General features: G+C 34.4%; 1 protein-coding gene across 4 annotated transcripts in view; it reads left to right on the plus strand.

Annotated features, from left to right (window-relative positions):
• The window catches only part of DYNC2H1 (dynein cytoplasmic 2 heavy chain 1), a 155707-nt gene that overhangs the window by 10594 nt on the left and 128125 nt on the right, over positions 1-16988 (plus strand). For all 4 annotated transcript variants that reach the window (XM_039563949.1, XM_039563944.1, XM_039563927.1 and 1 more), the window contains exons 13-31: positions 229-324; positions 789-941; positions 1052-1150; positions 3326-3465; positions 3563-3791; positions 4247-4374; positions 5634-5749; positions 7033-7160; positions 10721-10870; positions 11668-11873; positions 12711-12866; positions 12956-13070; positions 13586-13756; positions 13939-14321; positions 15045-15177; positions 15268-15385; positions 15544-15656; positions 15745-15864; positions 16417-16567. In XM_039563949.1, the coding sequence (XP_039419883.1) occupies positions 229-324; positions 789-941; positions 1052-1150; positions 3326-3465; positions 3563-3791; positions 4247-4374; positions 5634-5749; positions 7033-7160; positions 10721-10870; positions 11668-11873; positions 12711-12866; positions 12956-13070; positions 13586-13756; positions 13939-14321; positions 15045-15177; positions 15268-15385; positions 15544-15656; positions 15745-15864; positions 16417-16567 (2905 nt within the window). The remainder of the gene's footprint in view (positions 1-228; positions 325-788; positions 942-1051; positions 1151-3325; positions 3466-3562; positions 3792-4246; positions 4375-5633; positions 5750-7032; positions 7161-10720; positions 10871-11667; positions 11874-12710; positions 12867-12955; positions 13071-13585; positions 13757-13938; positions 14322-15044; positions 15178-15267; positions 15386-15543; positions 15657-15744; positions 15865-16416; positions 16568-16988) is intronic.

The following is a 16988-nucleotide window of genomic DNA, read 5'->3' on the forward strand; positions in this document are numbered from 1 at the left end:
ATGGAGCAACTTGTCCTCGCCATTGCTAATTTTCAACTGAAAATATATTAGTAAGAATTTTACTGGGGTTTTTGGGGGTGGGTGGTAAATTTTTTTGGTTACACTCAATGCCACTCAATTCAATTTCACATGAGGTGTCAATGATATTTGAGATACCCCTACAGCTAAGGCAAAGATGACGTAAGACTTTTATTTGTTCTAGTCAATTTAAGCTCTCCTTTTTTACAGGTGGCACACTTCTATAATTCTATTGATCAACAAATGATTGGGAGTCAGAAGCCAATGATGTTACAATCTGCTCTAGCATTTGAACAGATAATTAAGGTGAAGGAATTCCTCTCTCTTTGTCTTTTTAATTTCAGTGGTGTCTGTGCATATTCTGGGTCACTTTTTCTACGTTTATTGCATTGTAATTGAAAAAATTATTTCTTGATAAACAGGTGAAGTTGATTAGCAGTTATTAATGTCACATTTTTGGTGTTGATCTGTGCAGAACAAAGGTGTCCTCTAATCTTCAGCTGTCTGCTTATGTTTGTGGAGCAGAAGTCTCAACATCAGTTGATCTATTTCAAACTCTGTTAGGAGTCTGTCATTATTCCTTCTCCACTGCACTGATGTAGCTATAATGCTATGCCCCTCTATGTCTGTGATTTACCAGATTATTTTGTCTCTAGTGCAGCTAGGGAAAGGGAGGAATAAAACCATCTTTCTCATATTATCACTTCCTCTATGCTAGCTGGTAGACTGTTTTTGTCATTAAATCTTACAAAGTTTGTGTGTTTTTAAAGCATTCAAAATCTGGTCCTGGAGGAAAAGCTCAAATAACATGGGATAATCCCAGAGAACTAGAGGCTTATATCCAAAAACTCCAAGCTGCTGCTGAACGGCTTTCCACTGAAAATAGAAAACTAAGGAAGTGGCACACAAACTTCATTCAAAAGGTATATTTTCCAGATGAAATTGAAATCATGTTTATTATGGCATACCTTAACCTTTTTTTGATTTACATGATAATGAGTATGTTTATTATCCCTTAAAATTCTTTTAACAGGTCATATCGCTTATGAATATTGATCTACTTCGGCAGCAGCAGCGTTGGAAAGAGGGACTTCAGGAGCTCAGAACTGGTTTTGCCAGCCTTGAGTCACAGGCAGGGTTTGATTTTTGTGCTGCAAACTGTGAACATTTGACTTTTCAACAGTAATCAAGAATTAAGACTCAAACATAGCATGATTTAATTAATTTTGATTAAGGAGTTATTGGCTGTCTTAGGAAAACATCTGTGTCCTAGTTAATGCCAGATGTGAGGTAAAATCTCAGATGAGGAGGATGGAGGTAATTTTTTTGTCATACTAGTAATGGGGGAAGAACTTTTGGTCAATAACAGGTGTTAGATGAGGAAATGGGAAAACCTTGGATGATGTAGATCAGTTGTGTCTGAGCCATTAATGCAAGGTAAAATGAAGAAATTGGTAAAGATAGTGAGTGATCCCCACACAGAATAGAACAAATGTATAAAATTTAGAATTAAAATGCATTTCTGCCTGAAATAATGAGAAAAACATTTTTTTTTTTTTTTCACTTATCAGCTGACAACTTTTAGGGTAGAATCATAGAATAATTAAGGTTGGAAAAGACCCTTAATATCATTGAGTAAAATGTCAAAGATTTTGATTAAGACTATCGTATTATCAAAGCGAGCTATTTTGAGTTATCATTCAAGTCAGTGTAATTTTTCTTATCACCTTCAGTAAACAAAGGACTCTATTCTTAGATGGACATGTTGTTCTTATCCTTTGTAATGCAAATGCAGATTACTTCTGTTGGTATTTGCCAGTCAAATAAATACAGTAACTTTACAGTATTTTACTTCTAATTTTGTTTCCAGTCTCTCAAGATAATACGAAAAATAAGTATATTGATTCTGGCTTTTAATTTCTTTTGAAGTTTAATTTGCAGATTTTTATCTTAAAGTCAGTATAGTTTATGAAAATAATCTAGATTTGCTTTAGGATCTGCTTGAAAATTATTTTGGTATTGCACAATATTTTTAGATGGAAAATTACCTGAACTGTATTAAGTCACTCTTTAAAAATCTTTGAGTAGAAGTGATAAAACTTAACCAAATGTATATTTTTTTCACATTCCAAAAATTATAAGATGGTGTAGTCTTACTGCTGTCATCATCAAGATTTTATGTATTTCTTTAAAAACTCCATTTATAATTGTCTTAAGGCTTAATTAAGACAATTTCAGGTTTTCTTAATCTCTAGAATCTTTCTCTTGGAAGAGCTCCTGTGGGCAGCTTTGAATTGTAGGGCAGACCTTAAGTGTGTAGCTTCTTGCAGCGACCCTGGACTGTCTCCAAAGCCCTGTCTGAAAATCTCCAATTAAACAAGAGAACCTTTTAGGCTGGAAGAAATTTGTGATTTATTTTCTAGCTTCTGTTGTACTTTTGCAAATTTCTGCATGACTTGCAAACGACCGTTTAGCTCAGTTAGAGCATGGTGTAATAATGCCAGGGTAATGGGTTTGATCCCTGTAGGGACAATTCACTTAAGAGTTGGACTTGCTGATCCTTGTGAGTCCCTTCCAACCCCAAATCTGTGATTTACAGAGCTTGAGTGTATGATAAGGCTTTACATGTTTTTATAGTGCAGTGTAGCAGATTCCAATGAAAATTGGAATTCATTGAGGTAAAATCTTACGTTAATTTATTAGTTAGCATTTATCTGTGGAAACACACAAGAATTTTTATAAATACTATTTAAAAGGCAGCTTACATATTACAAGAAAATAGAAGGTGTGATACAGGTTTAAATCTCTCATTTGCCCAGCTCTTTATGTTATTTCCAGCAGAGTCCTACTCATTTTAGAGTAACCTTGAAGAACGTTCTGGTAAACCAATGGGTGATGAACCTCAGTGAAGTGCTGATGCTGATCTGCCATAGAGACTGTTTGATTTGGATATTTTTTTTATTCCTATATTAATTTGAAATAAATGCAATAAATCCAATAAATACAATAACTGGTCACATAATCAAAAGCTCATATCTTGTGTTAGAAGGGACCCACAAGCGCCATCAAATCCAAGTCACTGCTCATCACAGGACTACCTAAAACTAAACAATGTGACTTAGGTATGTTGTCGAGATGGACCTTAACCTCTGACTGGCTTGGTGCTGTGACAAAGTCTATTCCAGCTTTGTGATCACTGAATTTTACTAAGATCCTGGTCTTCAGATTTTATACCGTGTGCAGTTTTGTCTTAAAATTATGGTTTGGGGAATAAAATAAAAGAAAAATAAACATTGTTAAATTTTAGGGTTTCAAATCGAGTGATATGAAAGCTTGGAGACAACACTGGAATCATCAACTTTACAAAGCTCTGGAGCATCAGTATCAAATGGGCTTAGAAGCACTCAATGAGAATTTACCAGAGATAATTATTGATCTAACATTCAAGTAAGATTTTTTTTTTTTTTTTTGGCCTTAAAAGAAAATATTCAGGTGCAGATTACATTAAAGTATTAGTTTTTCTGTTATTTGTTTCACTTTTTAGGCAAGGCCGGTTGCAATTCAGGCCTCCTTTTGAAGAAGTACGAGCTAGATATTACAGAGAAATGAAGAGATTCATCTCCATTCCAAATCAGTTTAGGGGAGTAAGTGAAGCAGAAGATGAGTCTATATTCACTGTTATGACCGAAAGAAATGCAAATGGGTTTCTGACTGCTTTCAGTAAAGCAGAGGATTTGTTCAGAAGGCTGACAGATGTTTCTAATCAATTCAAGGTATTTTCAATATTGGACTGACTCATGCCTTTTTTCCCTTAGATTTGTATCATTTTATGCTTTGGACATTCTAGAAGTAGCTGAGCAGTGACATTTGTGTATTGTTGTCTGTTTCTTCAAGGCAGATAAGCAAAAGCTTAGCAAGTCCATCCATGTTAAGCCAACCGCTTAAGCACATGCCTGACTTGAACTATCTATAGTTCTTTTTGAAAGCTCTGTATAATAGCTGACTTTTCAGTCTTCATGTTTTGATTCTCCTTAAATGTGTGAATCTGTCAAACCATTTTTACCTCCTGATTTTTCCACTAAGAAAATCTACAGATAATTGAAGGAGAACAAAGGTTAAAGAGAATGTAACTTGAAAATATTATGAAAATATTTTAATGTTATTGAGAAACGGTTTTTTAATCTGGAAACTATTTCTTTCCCATGAAATAAAAAATAATGTTGGAAAGGAATGGATCGTAATTGGCCAAGTAGATATGGAACCTTTGGTGAAGACACATCTTTCTAGCAAACAGGATTGGGAAAGAAACTTCAAGGCATTAAAAGTGAGAGGGAAAGAAGCAGAACGTCTTCCAAGGTATAGTGTAATTCTGTTCTCTTGTTTGAATAATCTATTCTATCAGGTATTTTAAAGGTAATAGTAAAATAGAGATTTTCTTTTTATATGAAGATATAGATGGAATTTCAAGTGTTTTTAAAATGTTGACTTACTTCTTAAATGTTTAGATATTAATTTTTCATTTTTATTTTTAGATACTTGCTCTCTTTTATCTGTGCCACCTTCTCTGAAAACTTTTAATTACTTCCTGTGATCTAATGGGAAACTTCTTCAAAATTCAGGGCTGATTTTGAAATACTACAAAACATAATATTTTAACAAATCTTTTAGCTAAGTCCTGTACATGTGAAATATATATGGCAGTTAAGAACAGACATTGTAAATATTTGTCATGAAATAATTCTTGTATTGAAACATTTGATTACCTCTTACAGTTTAAAATATGCTAATGTAGGCTTTTATTCTTACATATATTCACATGAATTTATTGTACTATATGGTTAGAGCTCTCAAGTAAAACTGGTAGGAATCACGTTCAGAACAAGGTAAAAGACGTGGGATTTCATGCTGGAGAATGGACTGGTAGAACTTGCCGGCTAGTGATACTCTGAGTAGTAAAGATTTCCATGAGTTCATGGACAGACTGAAATGAATAGAAGAGAAACTGGCTGATGTGCCTTACAGCCAGAAACAACATGTTGCTAAAAAATCCATGAGTTGAAAATATTGGTGTTGAGGGAGAATACTCAGGAAGATCTCAAATAAGGTAGACCGTTTTCTTAGTGTTCTTTAGGCAACTACTTATGGTCACTGATATGTTAGGTATGGGGCCTTGAAATGACTCTCTTTGGCTTTTCTTCTGTTCTTATTACTATTGAAGGTTCAGTTAGTAAACTCCTATGGAAATTAGAGAATTAAAGGCATGAGTATACAAACAATGAAAGTATTTTTCTTTTGAGTATGGTAATAGCCTTTCAGAATTTTATGGCACTGGTTATATAAAATCTAGCCATTTTCCAGCTATTTGGAGAAGCAGAGCATTGGACCTCAGTCCTCATAAAACTGAAAGCATATATGCATAATTGTTATAAATATTTCAATACTATGCGTAATTTTCCCAATAAGCTATGACTTTTATTTGTAGAATTATAAAGGAAATTTTTCATTAAGCTACAAAGGGTAAACTACAGATGTTCATAGATCTCAGAGATACTGACATATAAGTATGCTACTGAATGACTGAATGTTTGCTGTCTTTTAATCTCTTTTTTTTGAAGCACGATCAGAATAGATTGTTTAACTGTTAATTGCAACCCTGTGAAAACTGTAATTGATGATTTCATCCAGAAGTTGTACGACATTCTAGTTGTTTCTTTGAGAAAATCTATTCAAGGTAAATAACTTCAATGAATAGTATTTTGTTTGTTTCTGTTGTACTTGGGCACATTTGTGTTAATGTAAATACTCTTTTAAAGAAATATTGTGCTTTCGGCCACAGTGAACTGCAGAAATCACAATGCAGAGAAAGTAATCTGTTACAGCTGTGTATTCCACAATATTACTTTTTCACTACAGATGTAACCTAGGACCCTTTGATGTCCATTGTGTATCTTTCCTGTTCTCTTGTTTTTGCCACTTCTGTTCCAGGTGTAAAAGAATACATATGAACATTATTTTGCATGTTTCCTTTATCTGGAAGAAAATTCTGTTGCTTCCAGGAGGAAAATTTATTTGATGTTTGAGGGAGGAAAACTTCCTAGGTGTTTGAGAAGGCATCATAAAATGTTGTAATAAAAAATTCTATTAGATTTTCGTTTTACAAATTGAAATACTTCATGCAGAGTCTAAAATAATCTAGACTTACTCCATAGAATTGCTTGTCGCTTAGATTGTCAAAACTGTTAAAACTGTGTTGAAGAATGCAAAACATTTCCGTATTTTGGGTGGTCGATCTATATCTGGAACAGTAGGACAAAGCGGAATAAAGTGTACATGATGAGAAATAACAGTGCTTTGTGCTTTAAATCTAATGATTTAGAAACAGGAGACATAGAACAGGGATTGTGCAGAAAGTGAATTATTTCCATAGCCTGAAAGGTGAATCTTTCCTGGAAGATTTCCTGGAGCTATACAGCTCCTTTCCCGGTGTCAGAAAAGATTTACCTTGGTAGGTAAAAACAACATTATAGCTTATTCAGGCATTTGTTTGTGAGACTTTTCAATATGTAAAGCAAGGTGGCTTTAGTTGTTAGCTTCTTTAAAAGAGCCAAACCAAAACAAACAGAAAAAAACCCAAAGAACCCAAAACCTATTTTAACATCTGTTTTTCTGTTTACCTAAAAAAAAGAACTATATAGCTTTTGAAAGTATATAAATAAACACCTATATGTATGTAATACATAAATAAATGTATTTATGTTTAATGTTCAGAAGGGTCTCTGATACTTATGGTTTAAATCATACACTGAATGCAGTGGATCACATTTGAAAAGCTGTGTGTAAACACAAATCTGCAATTTTTGTTCACGTAGTAGACAAGATTGGCGTCTGCAATTTGTTAAGCAAGTACTTTGCATACTTATGAATAATGTTGTATCATTGTGCATTTGTCTGATTTGGATGTTTAAAACTACAAATATTTTCTCCATGGTGACTTTGTTTTCCATCTTTATGTAGCTCATCTGTGTGATGTTTCTACATTTCTCACCGATGCCATGGAAACACTAGTGATTAGGCCCCAGACTGTAGAGGAAATGGCAGAAGACAATTTAAAATATTTAAGCCTAAATGAACGAAAAGAAGGGGTAAGATACTATTTTATTCTGTCCAGAAAAACAGCTATAAAACTAATTACTTTCTAGTATGGAAACTTACATTTAATAATAACTAATAAAGATCATCCAGAGGTCATATAGGGTCAGGGCAGTAGTCCATGTAGCACAGTAACTTGTGTCCAGCAGTGGAGTGATTTACCTAGGTGAAAATACAAAACCAGGGTACCGTATTTGATACTTTTTACTTCTAATCTTCAACCAGAACCTTGTTGAGTTTTATGTGGTTCTTGAGTATATAGGAACACTTCGTGGATTTCTTTTCCACAGCCTTCCCTCGTCTTCTCTTGAGAGCAAATACATGTTTGATATCCAAAATACACTCTAGTAAAGTGTAGATCAATTAACCATTACATGAAGGACCCCTCTTTTCATTTTTTTTCCAACTGCCTCCTGTTACCATTTATGTCTTAAACTGGGAGAGATATGGACCAAACAGTTCCTGTTCTCCTTTTCATGGCACATGACTGTAGTCTTCTTTGTTGTGTCTAGTATCAGCCATCTCTGTTCTAGACTGAAGAGTGTTAGTTAATATAATCTTTTCTTATGCATAAACTCACTCAACTTTGATCATCCTTGTTGCCTTTTGATAAGTCTTTTCTTTCTATTTCTTTTTTCTGTGTGACCAACAGATTTTTCTCAATTTTTAAGATCTGAATAAACCATGGATTTACATGATGGAATAGTAATATTACTTCTTATTATCTTTTTGGTCTCTGTGACTCAGAACATTTGATTTGCTTCCTGCTTCTTAGATTAAGCTCACATTTTGGTAAAATTAGCTGTCATAAGCCCAAGATACCAAGTCTGAGGTGCAGTTTTTATCTTATGACTCAGCTTGTACATGTGAAATTTATTTTTTCACATTTATGTCACTTCATGGTTATCTACTTGAATTTTACTTGTCACCAGTATCATTAGTCATTATTTCTTCTGCATTCATTCTGTAGTTTTTTACAGGTGAAGTGTTTTAATGCCTGAAATAACATAGTATCATCAGTAAACTTTATCATCTCACAGGCTGATCTCCTTTTCCAATTCTTTTATAAGCACTTTGAGCAGTCCAGAACAGATATCTACAGAACTCCATGGGTGATATTTTTTGATTGCAGGAACTAGCCATTTCCTCCTAATACTGTTTCCTGTCTTTTACCCAATTAATTATCTGTGCAAAGACCTTTGTTCTTATGTCAAGGTTACCAGTTTTCCTTAAATGCCTTGGATGAGAGTTTGTGTTAAAAGCCTTTTGGAAACTCAACTGGAATATATGGTTTAACTTTCCTTCATCTGTACCCCTACCAATGCCTTTAAAGAGCACTGGTTCTGCAAGATTGTGGAGTTCTACAAACCCCATATTAGCTCTTCCCCACTGGACAAGATTTATCCTTTGAAGGATTCAGTTCTAAATGAGTGCATCTGAGTTTAGGTGTTTATGTGCAGGTGTCTGCAGTGCATGTGCTGTTAATAGACTCGGCAGAAGTCTGGTCCAGTTGCCTGAAAGTGCAGTTCTAGAGTTAATCGAGATGCATTTCCAACGTCCTCACAAGGCTGGCAGATGTAACAGATAAGTTCTGGAGGCCTTTACCTTCCTGTAGTTGCAGCTGCAGGGCATGCAAGTGCCACAGGACATCTTGGATGGCCCGATACATGTATTTGGGAGGAACTGAATCAAGTCCCAGTGGTATAATCAGCTGCAGCCTGGAGCAATCCTTGTTACCCTGGTGTAGGCACCTTGTGGCTCATCCTCCTGAGTTGATTTCTTAGCTCCGCTGAGAGCTCAGTGCAGTTATTGATGCATAGGTGTCTACTGTTTGAGGGATGTCCTGCATATCAGAGAGCTCTATACAAGGCTCAAGGTAGGTAAGACACAGGATGTATAGGAAGCCCCATAACTTTCGGGGCTGTAGATGTAAGGCAGATGGGATAGAGTAGAGGATCTCAAGTAGTGCTGGAAACCTCTGTGATTAAATAATTGAGACCTTGGTTTCAGTGGAGTTTTAGATGTCTGCTTAACAAGTCCACATACAGACAGCTAATTTTAGCTTTGTCTTGCATACAGGTTATCTGCTTGGCCCTTTACTCAGTACATTTTGTAGGAACTCTGGGAGAATTATTGGATATTGAAGAGAATTACTTTGTAGTACTGTTGCCTGTTATCTCTTTTTAATTTTTAAAGGAAAGCACACATAACAGGAAATTTTGGTAAATGTATAAAACTGTATGTGTTTATCTCAGATGATTCTTCTGACTTACATAGTTTAAAAGGGTTGGTTTGGTTTTTCTTTTGAATTCTTAGTCTGTCTCTTAGTATGTGGGAAAAAAAGATGGGTTTTTTTGCCCTGCATAAACAGGTGACAAAAACTGGTGCTCTTTCAGATAATTTCTAATTATTTGGATTGTCTCTGTTCCTTCTTTTTTTTTTAATATACCATATTTTTTGTGGATTACCCTGATATGCAGCTAAGCACTACACACCTGCTGGGTCACTTTCTCATTCACTCAGAGCCTCCCCCACCCCTAATGAGACAGGAGAAAAGGAAAGGAAGAGTAGAAATGAGACACCTCATGGATAGAAATCAAAATAGTTCAACAAATGAAGAAAGAGAGAAAGAAGTAAAAGAAAGACATAAATAAGGCAAGGAAAGGAAAGGAAATGAACAGAAAGGAGGCAGTATTACATGGCATGGAATATCTCTGCCTGGCTGTATCTCATGGGTTGAGATAAAGACAGTTTAAGAAGTAAAGCAAAAGCCGCACAAAATCAAAGCAAACAAGGAATTATTTCACTGCTTGCCATGGGCAGGCAGGTGTTCAGCCATTCATCTCCAGGAGAGCAGGGCTCCATCATGCATAATGGTGACCTGGGGAGACAAACATCACTCTGAACGCTCCCTTCCTCCTTCTTCCCCAGCTTTCTCTGTTGAGCATGATGCCATATGGTGTGAAATGTCCCTGTGATCAGCGGGGGTCAGCTGTCCTGGCTGTGTCCCCTCCCAATCCCTTGTGCACCCTCAGTCTCCTCATTGGTGGGGTGGGGTATGGAGCAGCAAAGGCCTTAGCTCTGTGTAAGCTCTGCTCAGCAGTGACTAAAACATCCCTGTGCTATCTATGTCATTTTCATGACAAGTCCAAAGCACAACCCCGTACCAGCTACTAAGAAAAAAATTAACTGCATCCCAGTCAAAGCCAGGAAACATACACACAGATTTATTGAGTTGTGTTGCTCTGCTGCTGTTCTCCAATTTGATTGAGTTGATCTCGGCAATATGTAAGGTGTCACTTACCTCTTTCATAGTTAACATTCACTTCTGTATATCTTATGTTAGGATCAAGATATAGAATTTCTCTAAATACCTCAGATACTATTTTTTCAAAAGTTTAGATGTTATTCTATAAGCAGTATTAAAAAAGCAGCTGTATATCAGCTTATTATCGGTGCATACACAATTGGTGATTCATATGTATTTGCTTTAGATAAACACGATTTAGTGAGTTTTTGCATGCACGCTTACTTTTGATCTTTCTGATTTTAGATGTTTCTCCTGTTTCAAGAAGCTGAAGATAAAAACAAACTTCTGCGAACTGTGGCTGGTGCAGGTTTGGACAGTATCGGTAACCTAAGAGCTACGTGGGATAAATTTGAATTAATGATGGAAAGCCACCAGCTTATGATTGCTGAACAGGTAGCGATAAAAGCTTAAAATTTTGCCTGAGAATGTTGAAATTATTTTGAATATGTCTGGAACAATACTTTTTTCTTAGATTACATCTATAAATGTTGTCAGTTCAGTGTTAACACAGGCATTATTGAGTTGAGGATGAGCCATCTGAGGAAAAATACTTAGACTCTTAAGCAGTAACTGTTAACTCTGAAGCAGTAACTAGGGGAAACTTTGTTGAACTGATGCTGAAATGAATGTTGTATTGTTGTACTTCTGTCTCAAAACAACTTTCTGGTGACAAATGGCTTAATAAATGGTTAACAGAGGAAAAGAGGATAACAGTTCAAAGACTGCATTTTTATTACTTTATCATGTTTTTAGTATTGAAGCTTTTTATTTCTTTTCACTTAGCTTTGCTAACCTATGCACAGTCCTGTAATTCCAGTCCATAGGCAAATTACTGAACTTGTTTGAAGTTCTACTGAAGATAGCAGTTTGCCATACAAATTCAGCAATCTTTCTATGTGCTATAAGAGGCAATCTAAGTAGGTAGCATAGGCTGAATAAATAGGTCTCAAGTACTACTCAAGTGCTAGCATAATAAAAAAAAAGTAGTGCCCCCTTTAAAAGAAAAACAAAACAAGGAGAGTAAAGTTGAACTATTTTGAACTATTTCTTTGGGCGTTACGCAAGAAGTTTTTTGAGTTTGATTTTTGATCAAATTGTAGTAATCAAGTTTTGAAGATGATGTTTTGATTTTGATCACAGTTGTAGGTACAAAATATTGAAAGAATGTAATTTTGCCTATTGCTTTGCAGATGGAAATGATGAGAGGAAATGTGCTTTCACGTATCAACATATATCTTCAAGACCTGGAAAAATTTAAAGCTCGCTGGGATCAGCTAAAGCCAAGTGATGATGTCATTGAAACAGGTGATCAGGATGTACTCGAGAAAAGTGCTCAGATGATAAAGGAAAAAAAAAAAGAATTCGATGAACTTAAAACAGTGAAAGAAAAACTCATGTATGTATGTTTATTTCCCTGTATATCTTATTCATTAATATATTGATCTTTTGTAGCAATAGTATCTCAGAAAATGTTCACCAATTTTTATCACAACAGATAATACAAGTAATATCATTTGTGTTACATGTTTTTCATTAGCTTTTCTGGGTCCTTTTTGTTGATTTTTACCTAACATGAATTTCTTAAGCTAAGGTTTTCTAGATGTTTTTTTGGATAAATAATTTGAGAAGTCTCTTAAGGTCTTGCAAAAGGAAGTTTGTACACTAAAGGCTTGATTCTGACTTTTGAAATTCTCACTAAGAGGAGGTTTGGGATATTGGTCCAAAAAGAACCTCAATCCTCTTGTAACTTAAGTGGGCAGGAGCTCACCTCTCCCACCAGTAAGTGTCCTTGCTCATTATTGCAGATTTTGAGAGGATGAAGTTTTCTATTTAACTTCTTACCTTGGCATGTAAATGATGGTAAATAAAATCAGCATATTCTTTTAACCTAGCAGGAAGAAACAATCAATTCAAAATTATTCTCTTTTCGGTTTTGATTTTGAGGGTACCAATTAATTCACTTTTCTCATAAATAGGAAATAAATGAAAGTTTATGGGAAATAAATGTGAATGTGGGAGAAGATTCTTGTGTAGAAGAGTTATGTCTCATATTTCTTTATTATTTCTATTCAAAAAGGAGATTATAAGGAAATTGCAGTTGGCAGCAATATTCTTTAATAAAGACAATGACTTTTTTAAAAAAAATATGATGATTTCTTTATGGTACCATTTCTTAAACTGTAAAAATACAGTGGAATAATGTAATGCATAATGCAGTGATCTTTTTATGCAGTGAAGAATGCCATCATTTTAAATTGGAAGAGCCTGACTTATCACTGTCAGAAGCTGTAAGCCAAGATATTCAGAGTTGTGCAGAAGTATGGGCATTGTATGAAGAGTTTTATCAAGGTGTTCAGGAAAAAGCCAAGGAAGACTGGATTACTTTTAGGTAACATTTTGTTACTTTATTTTTAGTGGACATACAGTTGTGGTAGTAGTACTGTGTTGTTATGACCTTCTCGTTTGATTTTCATGCAGAAGTAAAATATACCTATTTGAAGAATTTTTGTTTAACTGGCATGACAAACTGAGGAAGATGGAAGAACATACTGTAATGACAGTAAAGCTGCAAAAAGAAGTGGACAAATACAAAGTAAGATGCCAATTACCATAGAAGTGTTCAAGGCCAGGTTGGGTGGGGTTTTGAGCAACCTGGTCTAGGGGAAGGTGTCCCTGCCCACAGCAGGGAGATTAGAACCAGGTGATCTTTAAGGTCATTTTCTACCCAAATAACTGTGATTCTATGAATTTCAGCAAGGCCTGTGAAACAAAAAATGTTCTATACCTCATTGTTCATTTCTTACAATAAAATCAATTAAAATTCAACAAAACGTTTTCTGGTACTGTTTTGAACATTTCACTTACTTTTGAGAACTTTTAGTTCTCTACAGTAAACAGAATGGTCATTACAGCTTACATAGACACAGATTTATACATGAGTTGTCTTCAGAATCCTACTCCTAAACTTTAAATTCAGGAACTGGAAAAACTGTACCTCAGTTTAAGAACTTAAATTTTATTTTTGTTTGAGTAGCATGTCACTCCAAAATCAAAGAGATGCAATTTTCATAATGACTAGATGGATTTATATGTGCCTTTTTTCTGCAGATGATAATTCCACTCCTAAAATACGTAAGAGGAGACCAGCTTTCTCCAGATCATTGGTTGGATCTCTTCCGTCTTCTGGGTCTTCCCCGAGGCACTACTCTTGAGGGTTTGCTATTTGGAGATCTATTGAAAGTGACAGATGCCATTATAGAAAAAGCAGTGGAACTTAAGGTATGAATAATTTTAAACGCAGGATCTATAGTTTTTTTTATGGTTTATTTTATGTGGTATATGTAGTTCCATATGCATATTTTTTTAATACTATAGAAGTAGAATTTGCATTATATTTTTGAATGGAGAGTTTATTGCAAGCTCTGTAGTTTCATATGAGATCTATTCTTGCCTTTAAATAGGATTTGAATTGTCGAGCTCAAGGTGAAATCACAATCAGAGAAGCATTGCGTGAGCTTGAACTCTGGGGAGTTGGAGCTGTCTTTGTGTTAACAGATTATGAAGACAGCCAAGGCAAGACTCTCAGGCTTATTAAAGACTGGAAGGACACAGTCAACCAAGTTGGAGATCATCGCTGTCTTCTACAGTCTCTTAAGGACTCTCCATATTACAAAGGTTTTGAAGATAAAGTGTCCGTCTGGGAAAAAAAGCTAGCTAACTTGGATGAATACCTGCAGAATTTAAACCAAATTCAAAGGAAATGGGTCTATTTGGAACCAATATTTGGTCGTGGAGCTCTACCCAAAGAACAAGCTCGTTTTAACAGAGTTGATGAAAACTTCAGGTTAGTGTTACGGAATGCGACTTACCTTTTGTAGTGTCTTTGGCATGTAGGTAGTCTAGAACATTCTTCGTGGTGAAAATATATGGAACAATTGGAATATGTATGGAGAAGAAGGTCAGCGACAGGAATTCAGAAGATACACATGTATGATGGTGACATGTATCTGAATAAAGGTGGTAGTGTTTTCCTTTAATGGGGTACATGTGAAGAAGGGAATCATGTGAAACATCAAAGATTGTGAGCAAGGCAGGCAAACACAAGGTTAGTCTTAGCAGAAGTAGAGGTGATGTAATTATTTTTTCAAGAATCATGCTGGAGACCATCAGAAAGTACACACAGACTTTTGGGAGAAACAGATGGTTTATTTTTTCCAAACAAGTCATAAGATAAAAAGGGAGTAGGTTTTAGAAATATGGAAAGATACGTACCATTATCTGTCTTGGCATGAGTTGAAATGACTTAAAAGGAAATAGAAGTCAAGAACTGAATTTTCTTGGTTCTGGGTAGAGAAATTTTAGCAAGAAACCATTGCTCTTAAATTATATTGGAGAGACATTGAGGTAAATTCTGAAATGTTTCATCATTAGTACTGAAACCTGAAAGTAATATATCAGCTGTTTATATTACTTGCCTGTGTGTTAATTTCTATTTACTTAATTTTATAGATACTATATTTAAATTAAAATTATAATGGATTTATGAATTCTTTTATTTTCTGTCAAGATCCATTATGTCAGATATTAAGAGTGACAATAGGATAACATCACTGAATGCCCGGGCCGGAATAAAAAATACCTTAACTACCATACTTGACCAGCTTCAGAGATGTCAGAAATCTTTGAATGAGTTTTTGGAGGTACAGTAAACATCAATACAATTTTTTATAAAGAAAGTCAGTAAGCTTGAGTTTAAATCAACAAAATTGATTTATTCTGTTTTTATATAGGAAAAACGCTCAGCATTTCCACGATTTTATTTTATTGGAGATGATGACTTATTAGAGATTTTAGGACAGTCCATGAATCCTCTGGTTATCCAGTCTCATCTTAAGAAACTTTTTGCTGGTAATGCATTAATCTTTATTTGTGAAATATACTTATTTAGAAATAAGCTTCTTCAAAGCTAAATATGTTTCAGTTCCTCTTTTTCCATGACTAGAAACTTAATAATTAATGTTTAACTTTGAGAATATATAACTTTATCTATGCTTTCTGATTAATAGGCATTAATAGTGTGAGCTTTGATGAAGAATTTAAGTACATAGTTGCCATGAAGTCTGTAGAAGGAGAAACCGTGCCACTTAGAAATAAAGTTCTTCTGTCAAATGATGTGGAGGTAAGAAAATCACATCCTAGTCTAGATCAAACATCTTAGAGAAGTTAATTTGTAAGGTAATTTTTGAGTTTTTTCATCTCTTTGTCAGGTGTGGCTAAACAGTTTGGCTTCAGAGATGAAGGAAACCCTGAAAAAAATGTTAATTGATTGTGTTGATGCTGGAAAAAAATCACAAGGTTCAATTGATCCATCGCTCTTTCCTTCCCAGGTAGTAGTTGATCCAGTAATGCCTCTGTGTAGTCTTAGAGTTACCAAATGAGTTATTTTTTTTTAGTTCTGTAAAGAACTAAAGAACTATTATGAAGAAAATAGGCCCAGTCAAATCCATTTTACTCATTTATCATATAGAGAAATATGTGCTATTATAAATTTCTTTGTAAACATTTGAAATATTCAAGTCTTTTACATGGCAATCTGACATATCATTTAATGAAAAAGACTTGTTGTATTAGATTACATTACAAGTTTTGGCAAAATTTTGTCAGATTTTAAGATGGCTTTATTTGTTATTTATTTTTTAAGAGCATAGCAAATATTTTTTGTTTAAAAATTTTACAATAAATAAAAATATACAAATCATAGAAATTATAATTATAGAATGCATAAATTATACAAATAATAAAAACGATACAATAAAATTATACAATAAAATACTTACAATATCAGACATAATAAGCAATTACAAATTAATTGGTAAACTGCTTAGTTTTTATATGTGTTCTGTATTTATGAAGTATAATTTGAACTTTCTCTTCCAAAGATCCTTTCCTTGGCAGAACAAATTCTGTTCACTGAAGATGTTGAAAGTGCTATCAAAAACCATAATCTGCAACAATTAGAATTAGAACTCATGGCTAAACTGGACCATTATACTAACATTGGTAGTGGCATAGAAGATACTGGGAGTACAGGTATAAAAATTACAATTAATATACAATTCTTTATTATGACTGCAGTTATGTAGTATTTTACATTGTTTATTTAAATAGGAAATTATATAAATCTGTCTCAATTTGATTTCATAAAGCTGAGTTACATAAAAACACTCACCTACTACAGCCAAGATTAAAATCTTTAATATTTCAGAGTAAGCAAAAGGATTTTTATTTAGATTAGAAATTATCTTGGAGAATTTACGTATTTGGAGGCCTCTCTTCTTAATTTTCTCATAAGTTTCCATCTTTTAGCTTATGTATCTGCTGTTTCACAGGAAGTGGCCAAACAGCAGTTGAGGTACATTATGTCAAGCCAGTATATTCCATACAACTGTGCAGGTGATTCTCTTTTTCTGTGTTCGAGGTTCACATCTGCCTTTGAACTAATAATTCCTGA

Source organism: Corvus cornix, chromosome 1, assembly GCF_000738735.6.
Source record: "Corvus cornix cornix isolate S_Up_H32 chromosome 1, ASM73873v5, whole genome shotgun sequence".
NCBI classification, from domain to species: Eukaryota; Metazoa; Chordata; class Aves; order Passeriformes; family Corvidae; genus Corvus; species Corvus cornix.